The sequence below is a fragment of the Misgurnus anguillicaudatus genome, chromosome 10, assembly GCF_027580225.2.
Source record: "Misgurnus anguillicaudatus chromosome 10, ASM2758022v2, whole genome shotgun sequence".
Taxonomy (NCBI): Eukaryota; Metazoa; Chordata; class Actinopteri; order Cypriniformes; family Cobitidae; genus Misgurnus; species Misgurnus anguillicaudatus.
The window spans coordinates 19,953,544-19,978,126 of NC_073346.2; the positions used below are offsets into that span (position 1 = coordinate 19,953,544).

Genomic DNA, 24,583 nt, shown 5'->3' on the forward strand with positions numbered 1-24,583 from the left:
GCCAGGATCGTATGTCCAAATTTCAGTCAAAACAGTTCTATTTCATCATAAACAATCTGAAAACAGGGCTTTAACTGTAAAATACCGAACTTGTCCTTTAAGCTGCATGCACACTGCCAGCGAGTTTATTGCTGTGTGTCACCCATCTCTTTCAATGAGCTCATCAATTCTGATTGTCCTAGTAACAGTTTTAAACAAACGAGTAATCTTCCATTAACTAACTAATGAGAGAAGGATGACATGAGCTCCCCTGCTTCACTCATTGGTAGTCGCTCCCGAAAGTTGTTTATCATCTGAACTTTTCTCAACTTTGTTGAGTCGCTAGATACGCCCTTCCCATTGCAAACAGTCACTGTCACTCAAGTTGCCAGAAGTTTGAAAAGTTTCATTGAAATGAATGATATTGCCTCGCTGTGCTGTTACTAGTTGCTGACGTTGAGCATGCAGCTTCAGAAGGACTGGTAATGTCAAAGATTTTGGCAAGACAGAACTCAAGCACAGAGAGCAACAAAAGTCTTTATTAAAAAACAACTTTTAATAGTTGTGAAAAGAGATCACTGTGAGTTAATCTAAACACTGTTATTTACATTGTATCATACATTCATTCTTTTAGTTGAGTAAATTCTCTCAGATAAAGCAGGCTATTGAATATGGATTGCTGGAAAATTATGCCTTTGAAAGCGTTATGCAAATTCCTATAAAATGTATAAAAAATCTTGTTATTTGCCAAGAGAGTGTTTAATCAGATTGTATTCCGGGTGGTCTGGGTCCTTCTTCTCTTTTCTGAGAAGAAAAATATAAAATAAACTTCTATAAATAACTTCTCATAAAATAATAAGCATAAATTGCTGCAGGTTAATGTAAATCATATTGTTGTGATTGGTCAAAACTTACCAGCTCTTCCTTTACAGATAATTTGAAGAAGAATCACAGTAGGAGCAGTGAATGATATGATTTCAACAATCACTATAATCACTATTAGACAGACAACAAAGAATAATACGATTAAATTCCTTAAAACTGTCAGTGACTACATCAGGGGTAAATAAATAATAAAACAACATAATGACAAACTGTGTTTTACTTCAGTACACTGATGTACACCCTTACATAAAATAAGCATACTTCAAGTGTATTTTATTTAGTAAAGTTCAAGTATATTTTAAGTACATTATATGCAGTAAGTATACTAAAATAACAGTACTAGTACACTTAACGCACCAAATTACATTGTGGGGCGGTTTCCCGGACAGGGATTAGACTAGTCCTAGACTAAAATAAATAAAAGAGCTGTCCAAACTCAAAACAACTTGCACTGACATATCTTAAAATACATCAGTGCCCTTTGTTTTGCCTCAAAATGCACACAAGTAATGTTTTTAGTAAGGTATGTTTGTTAAAACTAGTTATATTTCCCAATTAAACTCAGGTCTAGTCCTGGCTTAAGATAATCCCTGTCCGGGAAACCGCCCCTTTATCATTTTTCAGTTAGTGCGGTTTGTGTTCACATATGTTGTTTTTATTGTACTTGAAACGCTGCACCGTACACCACGTGACAGCGGTCAGCGCTGTCATTGGTCTCTGACAGCTCTTACACCATGACCACCCCCCACGTTTCCACATTTAGTCATAAATGTGCATAAAATCTCACGTGTCATGTCAGTCTTATGAACAACCTTCAAGTAAAGTATTAACCAATTTTTTTTTAAACAAAACACTGTTTTGTGCGTGCAAAGCTCATTCACACGTCTGCTCTGTACTGAACAGTGATGCCGGTAACGCGTTACTTAGTAACGCGTTACTCTAATTTTACCACTTTTTTTAGTAACGAGTAATCTAACGCGTTAATATTTCCAAACCAGTAATCAGATTAAGGTTACTTATCCAAGTCACTGTGCGTTACTATTTTTGAAATTTTCCTTAGTAAAATATATATTTTCTTGTATATTTCTTCTTGCGTCTCGGGAAGTGAAGTCAGATGTGCGACAAGTCACGTTTTCAGCACGAGGACAATTCAGGTCACGTGTAAGCGACACAAACGTAAACAACGTACAATGGAGAGAGAAGAGAGATGCAGCTACAAAAACACTACGTCAAATTAGTGTTTGGAGTCGCGGCACGGCGCAGACAGTGAAACTAAGAGCAAGTCCCACCCGGTGGTGAGAAGCAGTGAGCAGGAGGTCATCCAATACCCAAACAACAAAAGCTGGACTTCAGTGCAAACCAGTAAGTGTGGGAGAGTTAAAGAACGAAAGTAACAAAGCGATTTTCTCCAAGCCTGATAACATCTGCATCTCACTATGACAGCATATTAGCACATAACCTCTGAAAGAGTTGACAAATATCGCGTTATTTACTCACCGATTTCCACGTGTAGATCCAGAACTGTGTTTTCAACCATGATAAGTACATTCCAAAAGCGGTCTTTTTTTCTTACAACGCGTTGTGTTTCTCGTTTCATGTGTTACAATACTGATAAATCTACAAGGTATTTAGTATATAAAATCCTGAAGACTTCTCAGTTTTTCAAAATAAAAGTAAGCGTCGAGTTTATAGAGTAAATAGATCCTGTCGGGTCAAAAGTAACACTTGTTAGTTTTGTCCCGCTGCTAATACTGTGTATAATATGGTAAAAAAATTTATATTATTCTAATTTGATTTAATTTTATTTTCATAGTGTTCAAACTATTGAATTATTTTTTTAGTCTCAGCAATTTAAGTTTGTACTGTTGGTTGCTTTTGAAACATTTGATAAAACTGAAATTTAAAATAAAAATGTAATTTAATTATTTTTTTACAAAGATAAATGACAAAATAAGTTTGCAGTTACATGTTAAAGAGGTCATAGTCATATATATTTAATAAAAACAAGTGTAACACAAAAATCTATCATGTTTTGTTGTGTTAATTTTGACCCACCTGTGTGTTACTTTCGTCCCTGCTGTCAAGGTCAAAAGTAACAATTCACTACTCTTGTTTAAAGTGAAATTATACAGAAGTCGTTTTACATTTGTTCAAAATTCCAGCTGGTATTGGTAGACCACACTTGTGAGTTATTGACCACAGCAAAAATATATCTCTGTCTAAAACATTAGCTTTTAAAATTAAGTTTTTCTGAAAATGGCCCCTGCTCACCCCTATTTATGTTAAGTGAAGTCAAGACCCTTGTGTTGTGTTATAAAAAACTAAAATATATATATGAGTCTTTACTCATATATATATATTTTAGTTTTTTAAAACACAACAGTTCAACTTAAAATGTCAGGAGATACATTGTTGACGTTACTGTTAAAAATGCATTTCCAATAAAGTGAGTGTTGGCAAAACCGGTTGTCATTTTTAATGTTGAGGCAGTGGGGGTGTTGGCAGCTACTGGAATGTAACTAACAAAGTAACTTGTAATCTAACTTAGTTACTTTTAAAATCAAGTAATCTGTAAAGTAACTCAGTTACTTTTTAAAGGAGTAATCAGTAATCAGTAATCAGATTACTTTTTCAAAGTAACTGTGGCATCACTGGTACTGAATACAGAGTGTAGATGCTGATAGAGTTCAGCACTTCACACAGAAAACATGGCACTTATAGGGTGGTACAGGCGACACAGAAAGTGTACAGATGTGAAGATAAGGCTCATTTAAAAAGTTGCTAGATTTATTTTTAGTCGCTTATAGCACACTTAAATAAACTTTTTTTTGTAAGGGCAGTTATATCGTATATATATTATAAGTATAAATGTAGTGTTGTGCTTTAATAACAATTCATACCTCTGTATAATGACACACAAGTCTTATTGTCTTCAATTTCTGGTGCATATCTAGTTGATGTTGTCTGAGGGTTTGCGGAAGTGACTGCTTGATCTGTGCAACAGGTGTCGACTGTTAGTTTTTTAACAGGCATTTAATAAAACCTCAAATAACCAACATCACATAATACCTGAGCATCACACTGCATTAGCTTTATACTCTTAGAAAAAAAAACTTCTACATAGAACTGCCAAAATTGCTAGGCACTTCAGATATCAGGGGTTGTACCATTGTGGGCCTTATGCAATACTGTGCGGGGGCCCCTATCACTTTTTTAAAATGAAGATGTAAAATAATTAGTAATTATATAAAACATTACTACACAGGACATTCACTGATTTAGTATGTAAATTACTACCTTACAGCATTGAAGTCGTTTGTCATGTATAGAATAGAATAAATTATGTAATAGAATACAGGATTACACCTTATCGACAAAAAATTGTTATGAGTATATCAATCTGATCGTTGCACAATTTATGAGATCGCTTACAAACTGGAAGAAGATCTTTGTGTCAATCAGCACAACCACTCGCTACCAGCAGTGTTACAGCTGCTTATAGAACATTGTTTTTTTTTTTTTTTGATCTGGGAGTTTTCAGTGGGAGATGTTCATAAATGGTCTGTGAGCAGCAGAGTTATTAACCGATTTGTAGGGGCCCTTTGTCGTCATTTAAGCCAAACAGTGACCTTTCCATCATGTCACAAATAGGATGCCATTCAAACCTCTTTCTTCCATAAGCAGGGTTTTCTCGAATAAGTGGTATAACCGACAGCACACATGCACGGAGATCAATATGTAAACTGAAAAATCTATCACTCAATTAATGTGCACATTGTGCAGTTACTGTATGAACATTTGTCCAGAATAAGAAATGTTGTTACATCATACACATGACTTCAGGATTTGGCAGAGAGCAATATCGGGAGAGATTTTGAGGCTAGAATTTACAGTGGCCTCTTGCTTGGGGACAGTTTTTACCACCTTCGCTCATGACGCCTTTCATGAATCCCCTTAACGCTGCACAGGCATGTCATCTACAAGTCATTTAACTTAAATGATATAAGCTGACTTAAAAAATTAAAGATTTAAATCTTTAATCTCTTTGGGCTCAATCATACACCCGGCGCAATGCAGCACAATGTGTGACGCAAGTGTCTTTTGCTAGTTTCACAACGGGACGACAACGCGGGTTTGCTTATCACATACATGGATGTGCAGCAGCACAAAACGCTTTTAAATATGAAAATATAAACGGATTAGAATGTAAAGGATCATTATTGAGTCTATTGGACATAAATATGGACCAATTATGAGACGTTAGAATGCGTAAAGAGCGGATTCACCTGCAGCCTATGTAAATAAATGCTTTGCTTTAAACAAATGCATCATTGTTTAAATGTTTTTTTTTAATGCTACCCCACAAATTTATTGTACACTGAATTTTTTTTTTTTTTTTTTTAGGTAAGTGGTTGCAATCAATTTATTTAAGCTACATAATTTTTTTTCAGTGTATTTGATGACTCTGTACCTGTTGATATAGTGAGATGAGAAACATTTTTAAGTAATGCTTTTTAAAAATAAAAAAACATGGCGCTGTCCGAGTGCTGAAACAGCTCTCCTCACGTTTGTAAATTATTTATCTCTTGTTTGTTACAAATAAAGTATTTTTAGAGCACCAACCTTTTTTTTTTTTTGCATATTTGCTAATTATTTTATGAGATTACAATGATAATGTACACTGTAAAAAAATTCCGTAGAAATTGCAGCTGGGTTGCCGGTAACTTACCGTAGATTTAAATTTATGTTTTTTACTGGCAACATTTTGTTCAAAGTTTAATGAACATTAAACATTTACAAGTCTTTGTCTTTACGGAGTAAAACTAAAAAACAGCATCAAGCAAAACATTCTGAGAAACAAAATCTGAAGCAAAAAACAGAAAAAGGTTGATGATAATTTCTGGTTCCCAGAATGCTTTGCATGAGGCTGTTGTTGTATAGCTTTATTCTGTAAAGATAAAGACTTGTTAATATTTAAAATTGATTTAACTTTGAACAAACTCTTGCCAGTAAATAACATAAATGTAAATCTACGGTAAATTACCGGCAACCCAGCTGCAATAACATTGTAATTTATAAGGAATTTTTTTACAGTGTAGGATACATTTACAGCCTGCTATTTTTACGTCTATGATGGCGTTTAAAGGTTTTAATCCTAAAAATAAAAGTTTTCATAAAAATGAAAACAACACATTTTTTAACATTATTCTTAAACTGGTGGTCTTCTTCCTCTGCTTAGTTTTTCAGTTTACAAATTCCGCTTTCTAATTAGGGATTAGGCATGGCCCCAGCGCAACTGGCTTTTGAAAGGGATGAGAGTCTCAGCTCGGTTTGTTGCACGTTATGCCCAAAACACACACATTGCTCATTATGAGAATAGGAACAACCCTTTTAGGCCGTTAGCTTGGTGCATAAACAATTTTTCCCGTCATTAAAGCGGAACTAAACCCTAAACCAACTTTTTTTTAGTTAATGATCTGTAAGAATGGGGATTTATTAGTGCTGTTCATTGATTTTAGTAACTTTTTTGACATATGGATATAAAGTGTTTCAATAAAACAATATATGGTGTAAAAACATCTGAGTGCTGCCCTCTATTTTCCTATTGGATTTTGGGTCCAAAAAATACATTGTGACGTAAGCAGGTTCAAGCTCACCACATCCTTTTTTACGGTCTCACCACACACTCGGTACAAGCTTAGTTTGTCACCTCTATCTCTGTAGGGATCTGCCCACTTTTCTTGCATTTTTCAAATATTTCCAGTAGGTGGAGTCAGGCTCTGATCAGGGGTTTAGTTACGCTTTAAATTAGCAAAAGTGGAATCAGACACGCCCATTTAGACCGTGCACCGTGTGCTTTAGACAATTGCATCAAAACTTTTATTTGTTCTCATAATTACATAAAAACACAACACTTTAAGAACTGTCATAAAATGTATTTATTCATCAATTGATGTGCTTGTTATTTTCCCTTCGCTTTGTAGCGGTAGAAGTTTGTTGTTAAGAATAATGTGGTAAAGATATTGATTTTCCTTCTCCTTTTTGAGTTTTTCAATCTCTAACTGCAGTTTGATCTTTTGTAACTGTAAGACTTCCATCTGCAGTTCCAGCACTTCTTCTCTTGTAACGGCAGAAGAGGATATTTGTGTTTTTCTGCAATTCAGAAGTTTTTAAAACAAATGATAAAATAGTCTAAAATAAGGCTGTTCAAAGTCAAATTAACAATAGACTTAAATAATTGTTAAATAAAGCCTCACTTGGCTGCTGCCTTGTTCGGTGTACTGCTGGCGTTCTTTCGGTGTTGAAACTGCTTTTCCTGAGATTGCTGGGAAAGTCTAATGCGTGAAATGAATAACATAATATTATTTGTTGTCATATATTATGCCTGCTATGATTTTTCAATTGTCTATTCTCATAGCAGTGATAAGTTTGATTATATTTTATGCTGATGCGAGACAAAGTTTTCTCACTCAGTGTTATGATGTTCCTCTGGTTCAGCTTTGCTCTCTAAACCTTCAGGGATGCCAGCCAGGACAGATGAGTCCACCCCGAGGAGGTCTTGGACAATTTTAGTAGAGTTTAAACATTCAGGTGGCGGTGGTCCTTCACCTGTTTATCAGTTTTGTAACCATTAGCTTTTTGTGATACAACAACAAAACACACAGTGCTATAAAAATATGCTAATAAAATTTAAACCGTTTGAGGCAGTTTCCCCAGACAGGGCTTACACCTAGTCCCAATGAAGTCTAGTAGAATAGAATTGTATAACGGCAAACCTGGGTTGCTTTCGGAAAACACTTAACAGTTATCCTTACCAGCCCCCTTTCCACCAGCAAGAACCAGGTGCTAGTTCAGAGCTAGTGCTTTTGGTTCGGATATGGTTCGACTGCTGAGTCTACTTAGAACACGTCTCATCTTTCCCAGCAACGATAGAGCAGCTGCGCCAAACAAACACACCATCAATTTTGAATGTTGTATTGTTATTAATGTGTGTACCTACAGTATATTGGCTCCAAACACAGCAAATCAAACATGTACGTGAAGCTGGACGTAATTGATATAAATGAAAGTTGCAATTGAGAATAATGGTAAGTAAAGACTGTTCATTTAAACAGAACAACATTAGCTTTAGCATGTAGCTACATTCCTAGAATTGTGTGCCAGTAACCTCGCCCCCAACCCCAGACACAATCGCTTCTTAATTCTAGACAAGCAATGTTTTGGTGCTACTAAGAAGCACATTTCCTGGTTCAGAGCTGGTGCTTTGGGTTTTAAAAAAAAGAAAGAACTGATTTGAAATTAAGCTTCGGCCCTGAACCAGAACTTAAACTGCCTTGGTGGAAAAGAGGCAGAACTGTTTAAGGGATTATATGCAACACCCTTAAGTTATTCTCTTAGGTAAGGGGAAATCACCCCTTAAGTGTCATACTTAAGGGAAAAACTTAATGGTATAGTGGAAGATTTTCCTGAATTGAAAAAAAAGAACCACCCCTCCACTTTTTTTAAAAAAATGCACATGCGCAACACCCTACCTGCCCTCGAGAGGAAACGCCTATTAAACGTGTGCACGAGAGAGAGCATGCATGAGCCTCTTCTCTTCATTCTGTTTACGAGTTACTGCCGGCATGGCTCATACTGTACATTGAAATGTTTCCGTATCGTGTCTGCGCGGTTCGGGACTTGTGCAGTCAGGGGTAGCATCGCTAATCACTGCTTTTTTCAACTTTTACTAGCAGTGATTTTAAATGGATTTCTCCAAATAGCATGACAAACTTTACCTGTCGAGTAGAAACTTCACGACTGAGGCATCAGTGGGAACCCCAACCTGTGGTTTTAACACACGCCAGCGTGTGAAATATCCTCATAAAAACATTCTTGCCTTTCTCTTCTTGTCATGCAATTCGTCACTCAACACTTTTTCTCTTGCGACCCTCAGACATTTTGAAAAAACACGGTGAGAACGCGACCTTCAATGATTGGCTTAAGCCGTGGCCTACCACATATACACCTGAAAGTGCGGATGTGTAGAGAATCTAGGGACGAGCACGTACGACGGCCGTACGTCAACATATCATCAGAATGATTTACAACTGGGATGAGCAATAGTCTTGATGATCCATCCGGAAAAAGAAAATCTTCCGCTATACCTTTAAGATGCTTTATGCAACCTGCCCTGCGTTCCAGTTCGTTTTTTATGACCTTCCCTTGCTAACTTCCCTCAGTCTCATTCACTAGGATGTACGTCATTGCTTACGTTGTACGAGTGCCCACTACTGCTGAAACACTTGGATCGCCCTAAGCCCTTGATCACATAGAAAGTGAAGACTGCCCCCTCCATCATTTGAACTGTGCAAAGCGCGAGTTGCTGAAGTGACGTCACAATCGTGTTGCATTGTGGGATATGGAGCTGCATGAAGTGTACATATGAAGCAGACTCGCTCCCTCGTCAAAATCGAGGCAGCGAGGGTCTGTCCATACAAACTTCCCTCGTCCACTTGACGAAGTGGAACGCACTTCAAAATGGCGACAGGGATTCCCCCGAGGGGAAGTGTCTAGGGAAGTTCGCGAGTGTGTGTCTAAAACTGGAGTGGAACGCACCCCGAGCCCTAGTCCTGGCCTAATCTAAACACTATCCATGAAACCGCCTCAAAGTGGTTTGGCAGTCCAAGAGTGGATTAAATAACCCAAAAAACACCATGAGGTGTTTCTCAGACAGGGCTTACAGTGCCTTGCAAAAGTATTCATACCAAATGAAAATTTCCACATTTTTTCATGTTACAACCACAAATAAAAATGTCTTTTATTGGGATTGTATGTGACACAATATGGTGCATAATTGTGGAGTGGAAGAAAAGGTTTAATGGTGTCCAATTTTTTTTACAAAGAAATATTTAAAAAATGTGTGGCATGCATTTAGTTCTGTCTTAATCTTAACCCTGTCTGGGAAACCACCTCTAAACCTCCACTGATATAGCTGTAAATCTTGAATCTTGCTTTCAGGAAAAAAGCATACACTCTACGTAAGTTTAAATGCTACAAATCTCTAGAAATGCACCAAGTATTTTGCAGTTGCTAGGTGCCAGTTCATAGATCACAAGGCAGTGAACTGAGAAAGCACAGACGTATTTGCAAGGGTAATGATTCACTAAACTACAGAATGCAAAAAAACCCAAAACATTTCTGGTGTCTGTGTGATTAGTAAATCCATGTAATTAATTAAGTGTAGGATTTAGTGACTTGTGTTGAACTTGAGAATTCAAGTGATTCAATACAATGCAACTTCTCAGCTTTCACTATAGAGTTACGGTCAGCGATGCTTTGCATAATTGAGCATTTGGATAAACAGCTGCTGGTTTAATCATCTGGATAAAATCAATCTTACGCTCAACAACGAGTTTCATGGGGAAGGTCTCTGGTTGGGGCATGGTGCGGTGTGACACAATGCAGGTGATGTCTTTGCCATTATCAGTGGACTGTGGGGCAAGCATGTACTCGCTCTGGATGGTGACGGTGTTGTCGGGATTGTTCGTCGTCTGCGGCGTCGTCGCATTTCCGTTCAGCGTGGTGGACCAAGAAATAGTTGCTGCAGGACGGCCATTGGATGATTCACAGCACGCCACAATGACCGGAGTGTTGCCTGCAGTAACTGTGACTGTAGTAGCCATGTTCCTCGGTTTAGCTGTGGGGAATAGAGAGAGTTTGATCTTTATTTGATGGTTCAACTGTGAGGAGGGTAGGAGCAGGCTGGGATGGCAAGATCACAGTTTGGTTTGTCCCTAAACCCGCTAACACAGTGCTCACATTGTGCTCATGTTTGCTCTGAGAAAGATTTAAAGAGAAAGAAAGGAGAAAAGCAATAGACAGCAAGCGATAAATAATACATAAAAGCCATTAAGCCAACAGACACTGACATGAGCATGTGCGCGCATATTTGCACAAAGATCCCTTTATCCCAGTGCTGAAACTGCACTTACCACTTCTGGGTTATTTTCAGATGTGCTTTTGACATCTCCAAGCCCCTAAACACCGAAGACATCATCAAGGGTGCAAAGGGGGCGCTTATGAGCACACTTCGGAGCATAAAAATGACAGATGGGACACGGACTCGTAGACTAAGCATGCACAATTTAAGGCCACGAAACCGAAAGTCCACATGATGTGCGCCATTTGGGACAGGGCCTAATATTTCAACTCTTTAAAAGCCACATCCGCACTGCAGGTCATGTGACAAGAACCAATCAATCAGCTTTACCCTGTATGTATCAACATGTATTATGTAAACATTGTATCATTCCATATCAACTTAAGAAGGAGGAACAGCCAATCACATCTGTACAGGCAAATCCAGAGCTGTATGATGCGTCAAGCAGCTATTATTTTGCTTTTTAAAGCTTCAAATTTTTGGCTTGGTTTGTTTCCACACACTTACCCAGCATGATCAGTGATGACGCTCCCTGTACATTGCCGGAGGGGTAGGTGGCATATTCGCAGATGTATTGCCCCTCATCAGTCATCTTCAGATCTTTGATTTGAATGGATGGGTTGTCCAGAGTGGGCAGCTTCAGTACAAAACCGGCACGCCCTGCTACAGGGGATTTGGTTGGATATTGTATCCCAAACTGTGGATGGAAAACAGCGATGTTTGTCCGCTCTCCATCGGTCGGTTCAAAGATCCATGCCACCTGCAGCCCAGAGAAAACAAACATTGGGGGTTTTGGTGCACAAATTCTGTATGTTCAGTAGTGGCAGAAAATAATATATACTTCAGGAACCAAATGCATTGCATACCAACAGATGCATACACAGAAAATTGAATATTTAAGTAAGGGTAAAAAATACATACAAAGCTCTCCACCACATTGCTACAGTGGGCTGTAGTGACTGCCAGGGTATTGTAATGTGGTTGTTAAATGGTTTAGTGTAGTCTGCTTTATTATCCACCAGGTAATTTTTTTAATTAGATAACTTAAAAACTAGTACATCTCTAACAAGCCATCATTCTTTAATTTATTTCTGTATTGGTTATAGAAATTTCCAACTTATCTTCTAAACAACAAAAAGTTTTGGATGTTTCACATGTTTTACTAGACAAATACCTGAGTGAGCTTGGTATTACCCCGGTCTTGAAACTGGCACCGCAATGTCACAGTCTGACCAGGATATGACACGACTTCTGGCTCCACCCTCACCCGCTGAGCCAGTGATCCTGACATAAAATGAGAAGAGGTCATGAGAACAGGAAACAACCTTCACTTCTGTCTGGCTACGTTCAGGTGAACCGCGACCACCTTGCCACACGTGTGAGAGAGAATTTCGGAACATGCTGGTGCAGCCTTGAGTCAAAGATGCTGAAATTAGAAATTATGAACGAGGTTACATTGAAACGGCAAGTAGGCCAGTGTTTCTGATCTCAGGCAGGGTGTGCGAGAGAGCGAGAGTCTATACGAATGTGTGTGCAAGCGTGAAAGTATCTATAAAAAAATATCCGGCTCCCTCTCTGCCCGAAGCATTTATCATCTAACACATTACAAAACACATACAGCAAGTATGTGTGCGTGCGTGTGTGCGTGCATGCGTGCAGCGCCAGTCCTAGACTTCTAGGACCCCAAGCAAAACTTTGTGGTCAAGCTTGTTCATAAAAGGCCATTCATTGTATATATGTATACACAAAATGTTAGCTAACAACTTAAATTGTATTACCGTGCGTGTAATTTCCATATGGACATTACTTTGACAGTCATCTCTGACTGAAAAAAGTTTAGCAAACACTTTTATTCAAAGCAACTTACAAAGATTATGAAACACTTTAGCGATTTGTCATAATGAGGCAATAATACAAGTACTGCTTATACCAAATACCAGAATACTTCCTGATTATAACATTCCCACAATCTGCAAATTACGAAAGACTTTCCAAATTGCTAACAAAGCATGATAAATATAGTAATTGCAAAAGTGCTGACAGTAATCACACCACAGCTTGCGCATTGCGCAACTGAATGTGCTTATTTCAAACAAGGGATGTTTTAATTATTGATGTCTTTAATTTTATTAAAGGCTTTGAAAAGCATTGTTTCTCCCATCACTACAGACAGTATGATACATCTGCTACCCAGCGTCCAGCTGGATTTTGTTGTGGAATTATCAGGGAAAATAAGAGGTGGTGAACTTTAATTTAATTTAAACTTTAGTTTTAATCCGACGAGAGCTGGTTTTCAGATGCTCTAATCTAGATGTGCTCTTTATTCACTGCAAGTCCTTGATCACCATCTGAGGTTTTTTTATTCTGGTCATTTACAATACATTCTGCATCAAGTCTGTGTAAGCACAGCAACAGTTGGCTGATCAAATCACAGACAGAGAGATGTCATACCAGGTCTCAAACATCTATCATTAATCTCAGAGACTCAATAAAGCAAACCTTACCTGTGAACTAACTAAGTATAATGCCTAACTCTGTTCCAAGAGCAAATCACTGCCTGATCCATTTTCTCCCAACATGCAGGCAGACACTTAAAGGGATACTTCACCGATTTAGCATTCAGCTTTGTATCTGTAGAAACCCGGCAGTATTACTGAATGACCATGTTTCCCTCCATCATTTCACCCTGAGAGGAGAGATATCTGCATTTTGGTTCTGCAAAAAAGTCCTCCGATGATGCAAAAATCGTCATATTACATCATCGGAGGACTTTTTTGCAGAACCAAAATGCAGATATCTCTCCTCTCAGGGGGAAATGAGGGAGGGAAACATGGTCATTCAGTAATACTGCCGGGTTTCTACAGATACAAAGCTGAATGCTAAATCGGTGAAGTATCCCTTTAAATCATCTAAACCTGTATTAAGCTCTTCAGACAGACAGATCACTAAAGCACTAAGCCTGTTTTGACTGCAATAATTGGAATCTTTTTGAAGCTGCTGCAGCCAACTTGGACCAGCTCACATGCTCATCACGGAATTTTTTGCTCATTTTTCCCTGGCATTCTCACGGATCGCCGCATATTTCCGTGGCCCTGCCGCGGACTTTCTTTTCCCGTGGCATTCTCATGGATTGGTTACTCAACTGCTTTTTCCTATTTTCAAACCATTGTCGCTTCGGTTTAGGGTTAGATTTGGTGTTTGCGTTAGTATGTCACTGTAAGTATTGGTTTATACTATTTTTTCTGATGTATTCTTCAATATTTTCTAAACTTTAATCAATTGTCGCCTGGTGTTGGGGTTAGAGTTGGGTTTGGGTAGGGATGTCATTTTATGTAAATCTAACCCTAAACCGAAGCGACAATGGTAAGAAAATAGGACAAACCAGTTGAGTAACCAATCCGTGAGAATGCCACGGAAAAAATAGCAAAAAATTCCGTGACTATGCCACGGAAATTCGTGAGATCATGTTGGCTGTGACATCTTACATCAGTTTCTGTGAGATATATAGTACTGTGCAAAAGTCTTAGGCCACAATGCATGCCAGAATTATATTTGTTGTTTTTGCAATGTTATAATTATTCCTCAGTCTCTTTATTAGAATACATCCAGAAAATACAGGAAATGTGTATATAGTATTAAAAACTGTATAAACGTGTAAACTGATGTGTCAAGTTTTTAGAATAAACTCCCCTTCCACTTGAGCAATAGCAGGAAACTGCAGGATCTCTTAAACCTAAATAAATCCTAATTACTAATATGAATGAAATTAGTCTTTTTCCTTCATTCTGCTCAAAAACGCTCAAGATGTGTTTAGTGCCAAGAGAGGTCACACTAAACACAGACGATGCCTAAAGAAGACATTGAAAATGTATTTTTTGTGTACATATTTCCTGTATTTTCTGTTTGCAATCCAACAAAAGAGATTGAAAAACAAATATGGATGGACATTAAAACTTCTAAAAGAACAAGTCTGGTAGTGGTGGCCTTTTGCACAGTAGCCTACTGTAGGCCTACATTCCTACCAGCATCTACTTTATATACAGAAACCCCAGTTCTTAGCCAGAACAATCAAGCCAAAAACACATTGATAAATTTGCCCTATCACACCAAGCTGATGATCAACACCAGTTAGCATTTGCATTCTGTGCCTACATAAGAGAAGATAGCAGCAGGTGGCAGTATTTAGTATTTATTGCTCAAAAAACTGGAAACTGGATAAGTGACTGCTGGGATACAAAGCAGCACAGCAAGCACTTTTTTCCAGTTTCACACAAATTTTACAGACTACAAATGGATTTGTGGCACTGGTTTTGTCAGCTCTATGAACAAGAGGTGCAAACAAATAAAAAGATGGTTCCCTTTCAGTCGGTCACTACAACGTCACGTCGTGACCGACGAATTGGGAGCGGTTCCCAATTTGTCGGTTACGACGTGACGTCTCCCGTTCCCTTGCTTCAGGGAACGAGGGTTACATACGTAGCCGAAACGTTCCATATAGGTTTTCTTTTGACTTTATTGTTTGCTTGCTTTAGTGCTTACATTTTCGTGCACTTGTATAGGCTAAGTCCCGACAAGCTCTGTCCCTGCTTCGACAAGCTGAATCAGACCCTTATTTTCCCCCTGAAAGTGGTTCCTTTCCTCTATGATTATGAGCCGGTGTACCACTTTCATATTAGCACCTTTTTTGTTTAGGGTTAATAATAACAAAAGTCTTTGCCTAGATCAGTGTTTCCCAACCCTGGTCCTCGGGCACCCCCTCCCAGAAAGTTTTAGATGTCTCCTTATTATACACACCTGATTTAACTCATCAGCTTGTTAGGGACACGTCTTTACCATTTTGGAAGGAGGCTGATGAATCGAATCAGGTGTTTTAAATAAGGAGACATCTAAAACTTTCTGGAAGGGGGTGCCCGAGGATCAGGGTTGGGAAACACTGGCCTAGATGTTTGGCTGAGCTGTCCACACCTAGACACAGCCATGTTTATAGGTGAGAGGTTTATCTTGGTGGTATGTTTTTTTGTTGTACTGTCTTTAAATAATGTCTTTATGTATCTTTATCTTTTCAAGACATTGTTTTTTTTTTAAGATGTGATATACAATGGCATCTGTCAGGTCAAAATTAAATCATAGACCTTCAGTTGTTAGTGTCCCCTTATGAATTTGTTTTATGTCAGCATACAAAACTGAGCAGTGTGACGGCCTAATAGACCAAATATAGTCCGGCTATGAGTAACCCACTTCTACACTAAATAAGCTTAAATTTGGTTACATGCCATTTTTGCCAAAATAAATTGTATGATATTCCAATATAATAATAATTTTGTTTATAGGCACCTTTCTTGACATTCAAGGGCACCTTACAAAAGTAAAGCATAAAACAAAGCAATAATAAACTATAAAACAATCAAATTACATTCAGTCGAGGCTATTTCAAATATCCTAAGAAAGGGGCAGCGGTTAATGCTCACTAACCCATAGAAGAAAGACTCACAAATGGTACTGTTAAAGACAGAGAAGATACAGATCTTAGAACAGGAGATATGTGAATACGTATGCAAAGTCAACAGGTGTTCAAGGTGTTCGCTTTCATTTCTTTTACATGTTCTGAAAGTATATGCATCGTCTATTCTTGGGCTATGGTTAGACATCTATTAGTTTCACTGGTAGCCAAATTTTGCCTTGTTTTAGCCAAAATTTATTGCTATTATATTTCATAAATACACAGATTATATTAAAACTATTTATAAAGTGTAACTTCAGCTCAGAAGGTAAAAGCTAAAATACCTTACACTGAGTTTAAAAAGAAAGAGAATCATATTATGTTAAGGACATCTTACACTCAGTTCTGACTTTTTTTACTGGATGCATACATATCTAACCATAAAGCCTTTTGAGAAGATAATATATTTTCACTTTTCCACAGTTGTTTCTCCACTTTTTACACTTTAAATCTTTTCTAAAATAAAACAAATGAACAATTTATTGGTTTAGATAACTTTATAACTTTTTCATGAGATTCTCATATTAGATTTTTAATATGTGAAAAGAACAAACTCTTTGATAAATGTTAGTGCACTGTGTAGCGGTATGTACCAAACATTAGTTTTAAGGAAGATGAAACTTGGAATGTTCAAACTAACACTTTACTACTAGACTTTCTGCAAGAGTTTTTCAATGCATTTGTTTGTCATCATACACAGAACTTTTAAAAAGTCTTATATATTTTACCTGTGAGAAGTGAGCAGAGAATGATGAGTCCTAGCAGACATTTATGACTCACAGCAGCCATTCTGAGATTCTGTCAGGGGTTCTCTTAAATGAACTTGCAGCTGTTTAAAACATTTGAGCACTTCCGGTGGTTTATAACTTCCCTGTATTACCAGCTGAGTGTAAATTCTTGACACCATAGTGCCACCAAAGGTCACAAAGATGACCAGATTTCTGAGAAACATTTCCTTGTTCAGTGTTTCTTAAGCTGACACATTCAAAAGAATTAAAGGTCAAATAACACACTATTTCGGCAAATTTCATGTTAACTTGAGTACCAATAGTATTGCATCCTTTATATCTCTGAAAAGTCTTTAGTTTTATCAAATTTTAATTTGTTTTAGTTTTATTCAATTTTATCAAAAGACAGTATTTGTCTTTTACAAATTTCATAAAACCTCATCCACTGTTCCGTGATTTTTGTAAAGTTATATAAAAGTTTTAAGCTTTATAGTTATTAAAATATAAAAAAATGCATTGTATTGTGCAATGATTTCCATCAATAAAGAAGAAATTGAGTAAAACATGTAAACTGAGTGCATGTGTATTAGTAATCTGGCCCCTTGGTTTAAAGGACAAAAAATGCAGGCCTTTGTCATTATTAAAATTATCAATTCCTGACACAAGTGAAGATAAGGGGTAACCGCTGTTGTATATTATTTCATACACCAAAATATAAATAGTATAAATGTAAAAACAGATTTTGTGTATGTCTAGCCATTTTGTATCTGACTCATTTGATTTTTACATTTCACCGGCACAAGGTAATGACTGTGGACGTTTAATCACAAAGCTTTACAGTTAACATTTGAATATAAACCTAAATCTTATTATTTTAATTTAAAAAGGATATGAAACCATTACCAGAATGAGCCATAGCATAGTGCTTGCCCAACAGTCTAAATTGGGTTCAGAGATGTTTTGTGTGGGTTAAACGATCAAACTAAGTGAGTTGGTTCTCACACTGAGCATAAAATGTTTAAAATATCCTTAATAATTTACAGTAAATAACACAAAGGTCAAACAAAACATTGAATCAAATATAAAATGTAGAGGTGTACAGTAATATATATTACACATTTATAAAAACAATCAGAATTATTGAACATATATAAAGTATTTATTTAAAATTTGGTTTTGTGTAATATAATCAGTGAATATCTTGTATGTGTGTTTCTATTTACAGTTCTAAAAAAATGTATCAAATGTTTAGTATATTGTTAGGAATTTGTGAAAACGGTTTCAGGATGTGGAGAAATGGTTTCAGTATATACATGTCTTGGAATTTGTACAAGTCAACTATTAGGTCCTTATTTTGGTGCTCATGATATTTTGATGTCATATGAGATGTTGGCAGTAATGTTTATTAGTTTAAAGAGGCATAAGTGTTATCCTGCGGTGTAACGTTTGCTCCTTTGACGGTGGCATAAGTCACTTTATCATCACAATGAACCTGAAATAACATCACAGATACTGTTGAACAACTTTGAAGTTATAGATATTAATTACATGGCTAATTTTTATTTAAATTGAATATAAATGCATAGCAGCAGATACATTTGTGAGAGTTGAATCAAACCATCTGATTAGGAACAGTCAGTGTAATAAAAAAAATGTAATGTAAACAACTCACATTGTTCCTTTTCATTTGTTGTTTACTGGAAGCAGTAATCTCACAATAAGTCACTTCATTGGTTTGATCCTAAACATCAATAGAAATGTAGTAAGCTTTTTTGTTGTAGGGCTGTTTTTGTGCATTTTGTTAATGATTACATAATTATTCAGGGTTCGCATTCACAAAACATTTATTTAACTTAGAAGCTCTCTGAGAGGATTCTAAGAAGCTTTAAGAATATGGGCTCTGGGGTCTTAGTGACGTAGGAGCCCTCTTGACTTGCAACTTTTAAGATTTTTAAGCTAATTTTTGCACTAAAACACTTTGTAAAATTTTAGGACTCACATGCTCATTATTTAGTTTTTCCTAAATCAGGAAGTTATTTTTAGCCTTAAAATGAGATTAAGATTTGTGAATACAGGCCCAGATGCTCATTTTAATTCAGATGACCAGTAAAATCACAGATGAACAATGGAAAAACTAACCAAAGATTAAAGGGATAGTTCACCCAAAAATGAAAACTTTTAAAATGATTTTTTTATTTTTGAGTGAACTATCCGTTTAAGTGTCATATTGTAAATAGAATCTTATTTAGTGTTTACTTACATTGGTGCATGGTGTAGGAGATTTTGACATTTTTGAAATGTTGATTGTTTCATAGGTCCCTTTATAGTCATTTTTATCCTTGACCTGGAAATATCAAACATGTAGAATTGCATAATATAGACTTGAACCAATTTCAAAGACAGTAATTAAATCTAAAGCACTGGCTTTACTCATCTTACCACAGAGCTGTCTGTCTTTCTTCTGTTATCTGAAAATTGTTGTGAAAATGTTTTTATTTAACATTTTGTAAAAATGCATGTTTTCACAAAAATAACACATCAATTAAGAAACTCACCAGCTCTTTTTTTACAAAGAACAGCAGCAAGGACAACAGCTAATCCAGCAAACACAGCGCAAATCACAATCACTGAAAGAGAAAAGAGAGAACAAATATCACATTCACAGAGAGAGAAGAGAGAGAGAGTGAACAGAGAGAGCACATGAATAAAGTATCCAAAAGAATGTACATGGTATCAATCCATTAGCCAAAGACATTTAAACTCCAAATCTAATGATAAACTGAACATTCAATGTCAAATATTTTATTTCCATTTATGAATTGGAATTTTAATTGAACTGACTCCACCCTACAGGAAGTTGAATTGGAATGACAGGAAGTGGAATTAAATTCATGGCAATTCAAAGAAATTCCACAGTCACACAACAGAAAGAATCTCACATACATTCAGTGTTAAGAACCTTACTTTGGAAAATTGTTTGGCAACCGTTTTAAAGTAAAGCATCCTAAATGAAGTCATGTTCCATTGTGTTCAATAAAATTACAATACAGAAAAATCAAACTTAAAGGAATATTCCATTTTCCCAAAAGAAACATCCAGACAATTTACCCCCCACCACGTCATCCAAAATGCCGACGTCCCTCTTTGTTCAGTCGAGAAGAAATTATGTTTTTTGAGGAAAACATTGCAGGATTTTTCTCATTTTAATGGACTTTAATAGAGCCCAACATTTAATACTTAACACGTAACAGTTTTTTTCAACTGAGTTTCAAAGGACTATAAACAATCCCAAACGAGGCACAAGGGTCCCATCCAGCGAAACGACCGTCACTCTTTAATAAATAAATAAAAATATGCACTTTTAAACCACAACTTCTCGCCCAGATCCGGTCGTGATGCGCCAGCGTGACCCCGCGCAATACGTCATGACGTCAAGAGGTCACAGAGGACGAACGCGAAACTCCGCCCCAGTGTTCACAAGTGTTGAGAAAAGTGTTCCGACGTAGTCGAATGATAATAATTAATGTATTTGTGTCAGTTTATTGTTTACAATGGTCCGCAAATGTGCGTTTTATATATGTAACAAGTGACCTCTCTACGTCACTATGCATTTACGTTAGGTCACGCAGGACAGGACCCAGACAAGAAGTTGTGGTCCAAAAGTGCATATTTGTTATTTTTCTTGTCAAAAATGACAATTGTTTTGCCAGACAAGACCCCTATGCCCCATCCGGGACCGTCCACAGTCCCCCGAAACTCCGCCGAAAAAAACCGCCACGTGTCAAGTGTCAAACGCTGGGCTCTATTAAAGTCCATTAAAATGAGAAAAATCCTGCAATGTTCTCCTCAAAAAACAAAGAAAGAAGTCAACATTCTGGATGACATGGTGGTGAGCAAACCACCCGGACCTTCCCCTTCCAAGAAAAATGACTATTCCTTTAATTGTTATGTGACTAGAGTTTTTGCTGGGGGAGACATTTCCTGTTAATGTTATCTGTAGAAGTAATTCAAACAAATATAATTCATAGAATATGTAATGCAATCATATCTGAGATATACTGAAAGCTTCATTTTTGACACTTCACTTACTGTATATTATGTATATGAATTTCTTTGAATTTCTATTGAATTGTGATTCTGCTTTCTTTAATTCAAATTCGAATTGTAATTCTAGATCCTGTTTTTGACATCAATTCAAATTCAAGAATTGAATTGAAATTCAGGAGTCATTCTCAATTCAATTTTGAATTCTGCACAAGCCTAGTATCCTATTCCTTTCATAACAAAGTGTATTCAACGTTTATACAAAGTGTTACTTCCTTGTTTTCTTATAAAGCTTAGCTGGTGAAGTTTGATGCTTCTGTAGCAACACCAAGGTTATGTTTTTAAACCCCAGGAAAGGCCTCCACTGAATGCATGTTCCCTTTTGAGTCGATTTAGATTAAAGCATTTGCTAAATGCATAATGTAATTTACAACAAAGTAAAAAATGACTTGCTTTAGAAATATTATCAAGCAGTATCATCTAAAGATTTAAAAGGAAGAAAAAGTCTGGAATGTTGAAATGTATGATTCCATTAAGATTACTTTTGAGTTTGTACTGTACTGTATTGTTTCTCCCTCTTAATGTTTCCAAAGAGCAATCTGTTATACTTAGATACTAATTTTGAAAGAAAATATTTTGTGAGATCCACTGCAAACCAGTGAAATTATATACTGTATGTAGTTGTGTAGGAGTACAGGTACCTGATGTTTGGGAGTCGGAAGAGTCGGTTGTGCTATCTTGGTTAAATTGTGTTGTTGTTTTAGATAGAATTGTAGAAAATAAATGTTAGTTCAGATGCATTAAACTGTACAACATTAACATCAATTATGTATAATTATATTTATTTCATCACTGTTTACAGTAGCAGACCAGCAGTTTTTGGGGCGGTTTACCAGACAGGGCTTATCCTACAGTCTTAAAACAAACGGTGCTAAATAGCACTAAACGTGGTTCCCCTAGGAGCTTTTTTGTTTGAGCTGCCGTAATTAAAAAAAACACGTACTGACGTATCTTAGCATATATCAGTGCCATTGTTTTGTCTTATGATGCACACCAGTATTGTTTTGTGTAAGGTTTGTTTGTAAAAACTACTTAAAGGAACAGTATGTAAGAAATGTATATCAATTAATCATAATATGGCCCTGATATGTCACTAGACATTAAGAAATCATTTTCATTTCAAATATTTATATTACTGACAACAGTGGTCTGGCCAGGATATTGTCATTTAAAAAGTTGAGTTGTAGCCCTCAACTGATGTTTATGTTGTCATTCTGTGTATTGGCCACCAGTTGTGTGGTTGCAGTACCAGTTTCAGCCACAAGTTTTGTGATTGCAATACAAGTTTTGGCCACAATCCTACATACTGTTCCTTTAAATGTCCTATTACAACTACGGTCTAGTCCTGGATTAATCTAAATCCTGTCTGGGAAACTGCCCTGTATTGTTAATATCAACATACTATTGCAATGCTTTGAGTTCAGAAAACATCTTTCTGAGTGAGGATCTACACAGTAGATCCATTTTGTACTGGTTGAATAACATAAAAAAAAACGTATGTGGCATTATATAAGGATCTTCTAAAACAGACTTTGTTATTGTTGTGTTATTTTTTTACCCTTAAACTTGACAGTGAAGCTGACAGAGGTCTTAGTCTCATTATTCTTTTGGACCAGACATCTCCACTTTCTGTTGTTGTCTTCATTCAGGAGTGTTGTATTCAGAGTAATTATACATGGTCCTGATAATATCTGATATCTGGAATCTATCTGTAGATTCACATCATCCTGATTCACCCAGAACAGCTGAAGACCATCAATACGGTTTAAACTATCACAGTCTTCATATGTAAACAACTGACAGGTGAGCGTCACAGAGCTGTCTGATCTCATCTCAGTCTGTGTGGATGATGGAGAAACTAAAAGAAAAAATATAATACATAAATGACACACTAGATTTTCCACTTCATAATAAACATTTCATTAATACATAAATAAAAAACTTACGATGAAGAACATGCAGAAAAACCTGTGCATCAGTTCCATGTTTTTGTCCATTCACATATTGTTGGCAGATGTATAGTCCATGATCTTCTTCTGTTGTTTTATAAATGTTCAGAGAGCAGTCAGGCCCCAGACTCAGTCTCTCAGCTCTCTCTCTGTCATTTTTCTTTATTCCTCCAGCAATCAGTTCTACTGTACCTGATGAACTATGTTTGTTGTAGTAGTTCCATGTAGTTAAGGTGCAGTGAGAAGGAGCATTACTACAGGGCAGAGTGACATTTTCACCAGAACTACTGAACACATGAGTACCTCCAGTCACACCTGAAACACAGTAGATCTGGATGATCATCATGACCATATTGTACACACTGATACTCTGTATTTAATGAGACAAATAATCCACTAAGACAACAAACTATCCAAATTAAGCTTTTAATAAGTCAAAAATATTTTGCATAGATCTGTTTGAATCATTAGCATACTTTTAATATAAATATATTAGTTAATATTAATATTCAGGAATAAGACAGTAGCTACCAAACATCACATGACTCTGATTTACCAATTTAAATGTCAGCAAAACTGAAATCAGGTATGCTAAATCTTTAACATTCAGCTAACACTTAACTTACTCTATTACAAAGATTTAGATTAAATCAAATGCCTTACAGAATATTTAGATTGCTTTACCTGTGAGAAGAAAAGAGACAATTATAGGTCCCAGCAAACATATGTGATACATATCACCCATGTTCTGTATCTCAGTGAGCTTCTTTTCAGTTCCTGGACACAACTCGTCCTTTAAACATCTTCAGCTCTTCCTCTATTTGTTCACTTCCTCTGGTCTGAGTGTTAAGACACCAAGTTGTTATTCAGCGAGTGATAATGGAGAAGTCCTTATTCTCAAGTCTCTTGTAAAAATTCACTATAATTCAAGAATATCTTATAAATATTATAGATAGTAGATTAACAGCTCATTCTGAGCAACTATAGGGCATGCGTTTATAATGCTGATGGGCATTAATGATCTAGCCCAGATTTTTAACAAGAAGGCCAGATTGTAAACACATAAATGTTCAGCGTGAGATGTTCAGCAGTTTGACCACATTGACTCAACCCATTACAGTACATCAGTGGTCATGTTTAAATTGTTGGGTAATAATAGTGTTGTAGTTAAGACCACCTAAACCGAGACCAAGTCATGACCAAGACAGGCCGAGACGGAGACAAGACCAAAACTTTAAAGGGGCGAGACCAAGTCAAGAAGACCAAGACAGGCCGAGACCAAGACAAGACCAGTGCAAGTCACTGCATTAAAACACTTATGATAAAATGTGGAATATGCAAATGATTAGGCACTTCTTGACTGTGTGTGCCTGGTAATACTCACGTTGTGGGGACCAATTGTCCCCACAAAGATAGGAATACCAGTATTTTTGTGACCTTGTGGGGACATTTTGATGTCCCCATGAGGAAACAAGCTTATAAATCAAAAAAATGATGTTTCTTGAAAATGTGAAGT

General features: G+C 36.6%; 2 protein-coding genes across 4 annotated transcripts; both read right to left on the reverse strand.

Annotated features, from left to right (window-relative positions):
- Positions 1-191: 191 nt before the first annotated feature.
- LOC129447935 (nectin-2) lies at positions 192-17,317 on the reverse strand. 3 transcript variants are annotated; one of them, XM_073872070.1, is made up of 7 exons: positions 17,015-17,307; positions 11,961-12,070; positions 11,294-11,546; positions 10,247-10,543; positions 7,335-7,473; positions 7,122-7,199; positions 6,786-7,017 (listed from the first exon to the last, which is right to left on the reverse strand). In XM_073872070.1, the coding sequence occupies exons 1-7, from the start codon at positions 17,073-17,075 to the stop codon at positions 6,804-6,806; spliced, it is 1,152 nt and encodes a 383-aa protein (XP_073728171.1). In that variant the 5' UTR covers positions 17,076-17,307; the 3' UTR covers positions 6,786-6,803. The 3 variants fall into 3 exon arrangements, with proteins under 3 accessions (XP_073728173.1, XP_073728171.1, XP_073728172.1); XM_073872071.1 differs by lacking the exon at positions 17,015-17,307 and adding an exon at positions 12,153-12,309; XM_073872072.1 differs by lacking the exons at positions 6,786-7,017; positions 7,122-7,199; positions 7,335-7,473 and adding exons at positions 192-783; positions 895-975 and having other exon boundaries at positions 17,015-17,317.
- Positions 17,318-18,151: 834 nt separating this feature from the next.
- On the reverse strand, positions 18,152-23,419 carry LOC141367379 (uncharacterized). Its single transcript, XM_073872721.1, has 8 exons — positions 23,065-23,419; positions 22,677-22,976; positions 21,760-21,795; positions 19,570-19,641; positions 19,454-19,482; positions 19,275-19,358; positions 18,687-18,755; positions 18,152-18,506 (listed from the first exon to the last, which is right to left on the reverse strand). Exons 1-8 carry the CDS (start codon positions 23,417-23,419, stop codon positions 18,420-18,422), a joined length of 1,032 nt encoding a protein of 343 aa, XP_073728822.1. The 3' UTR covers positions 18,152-18,419.
- Positions 23,420-24,583: the final 1,164 nt, after the last annotated feature.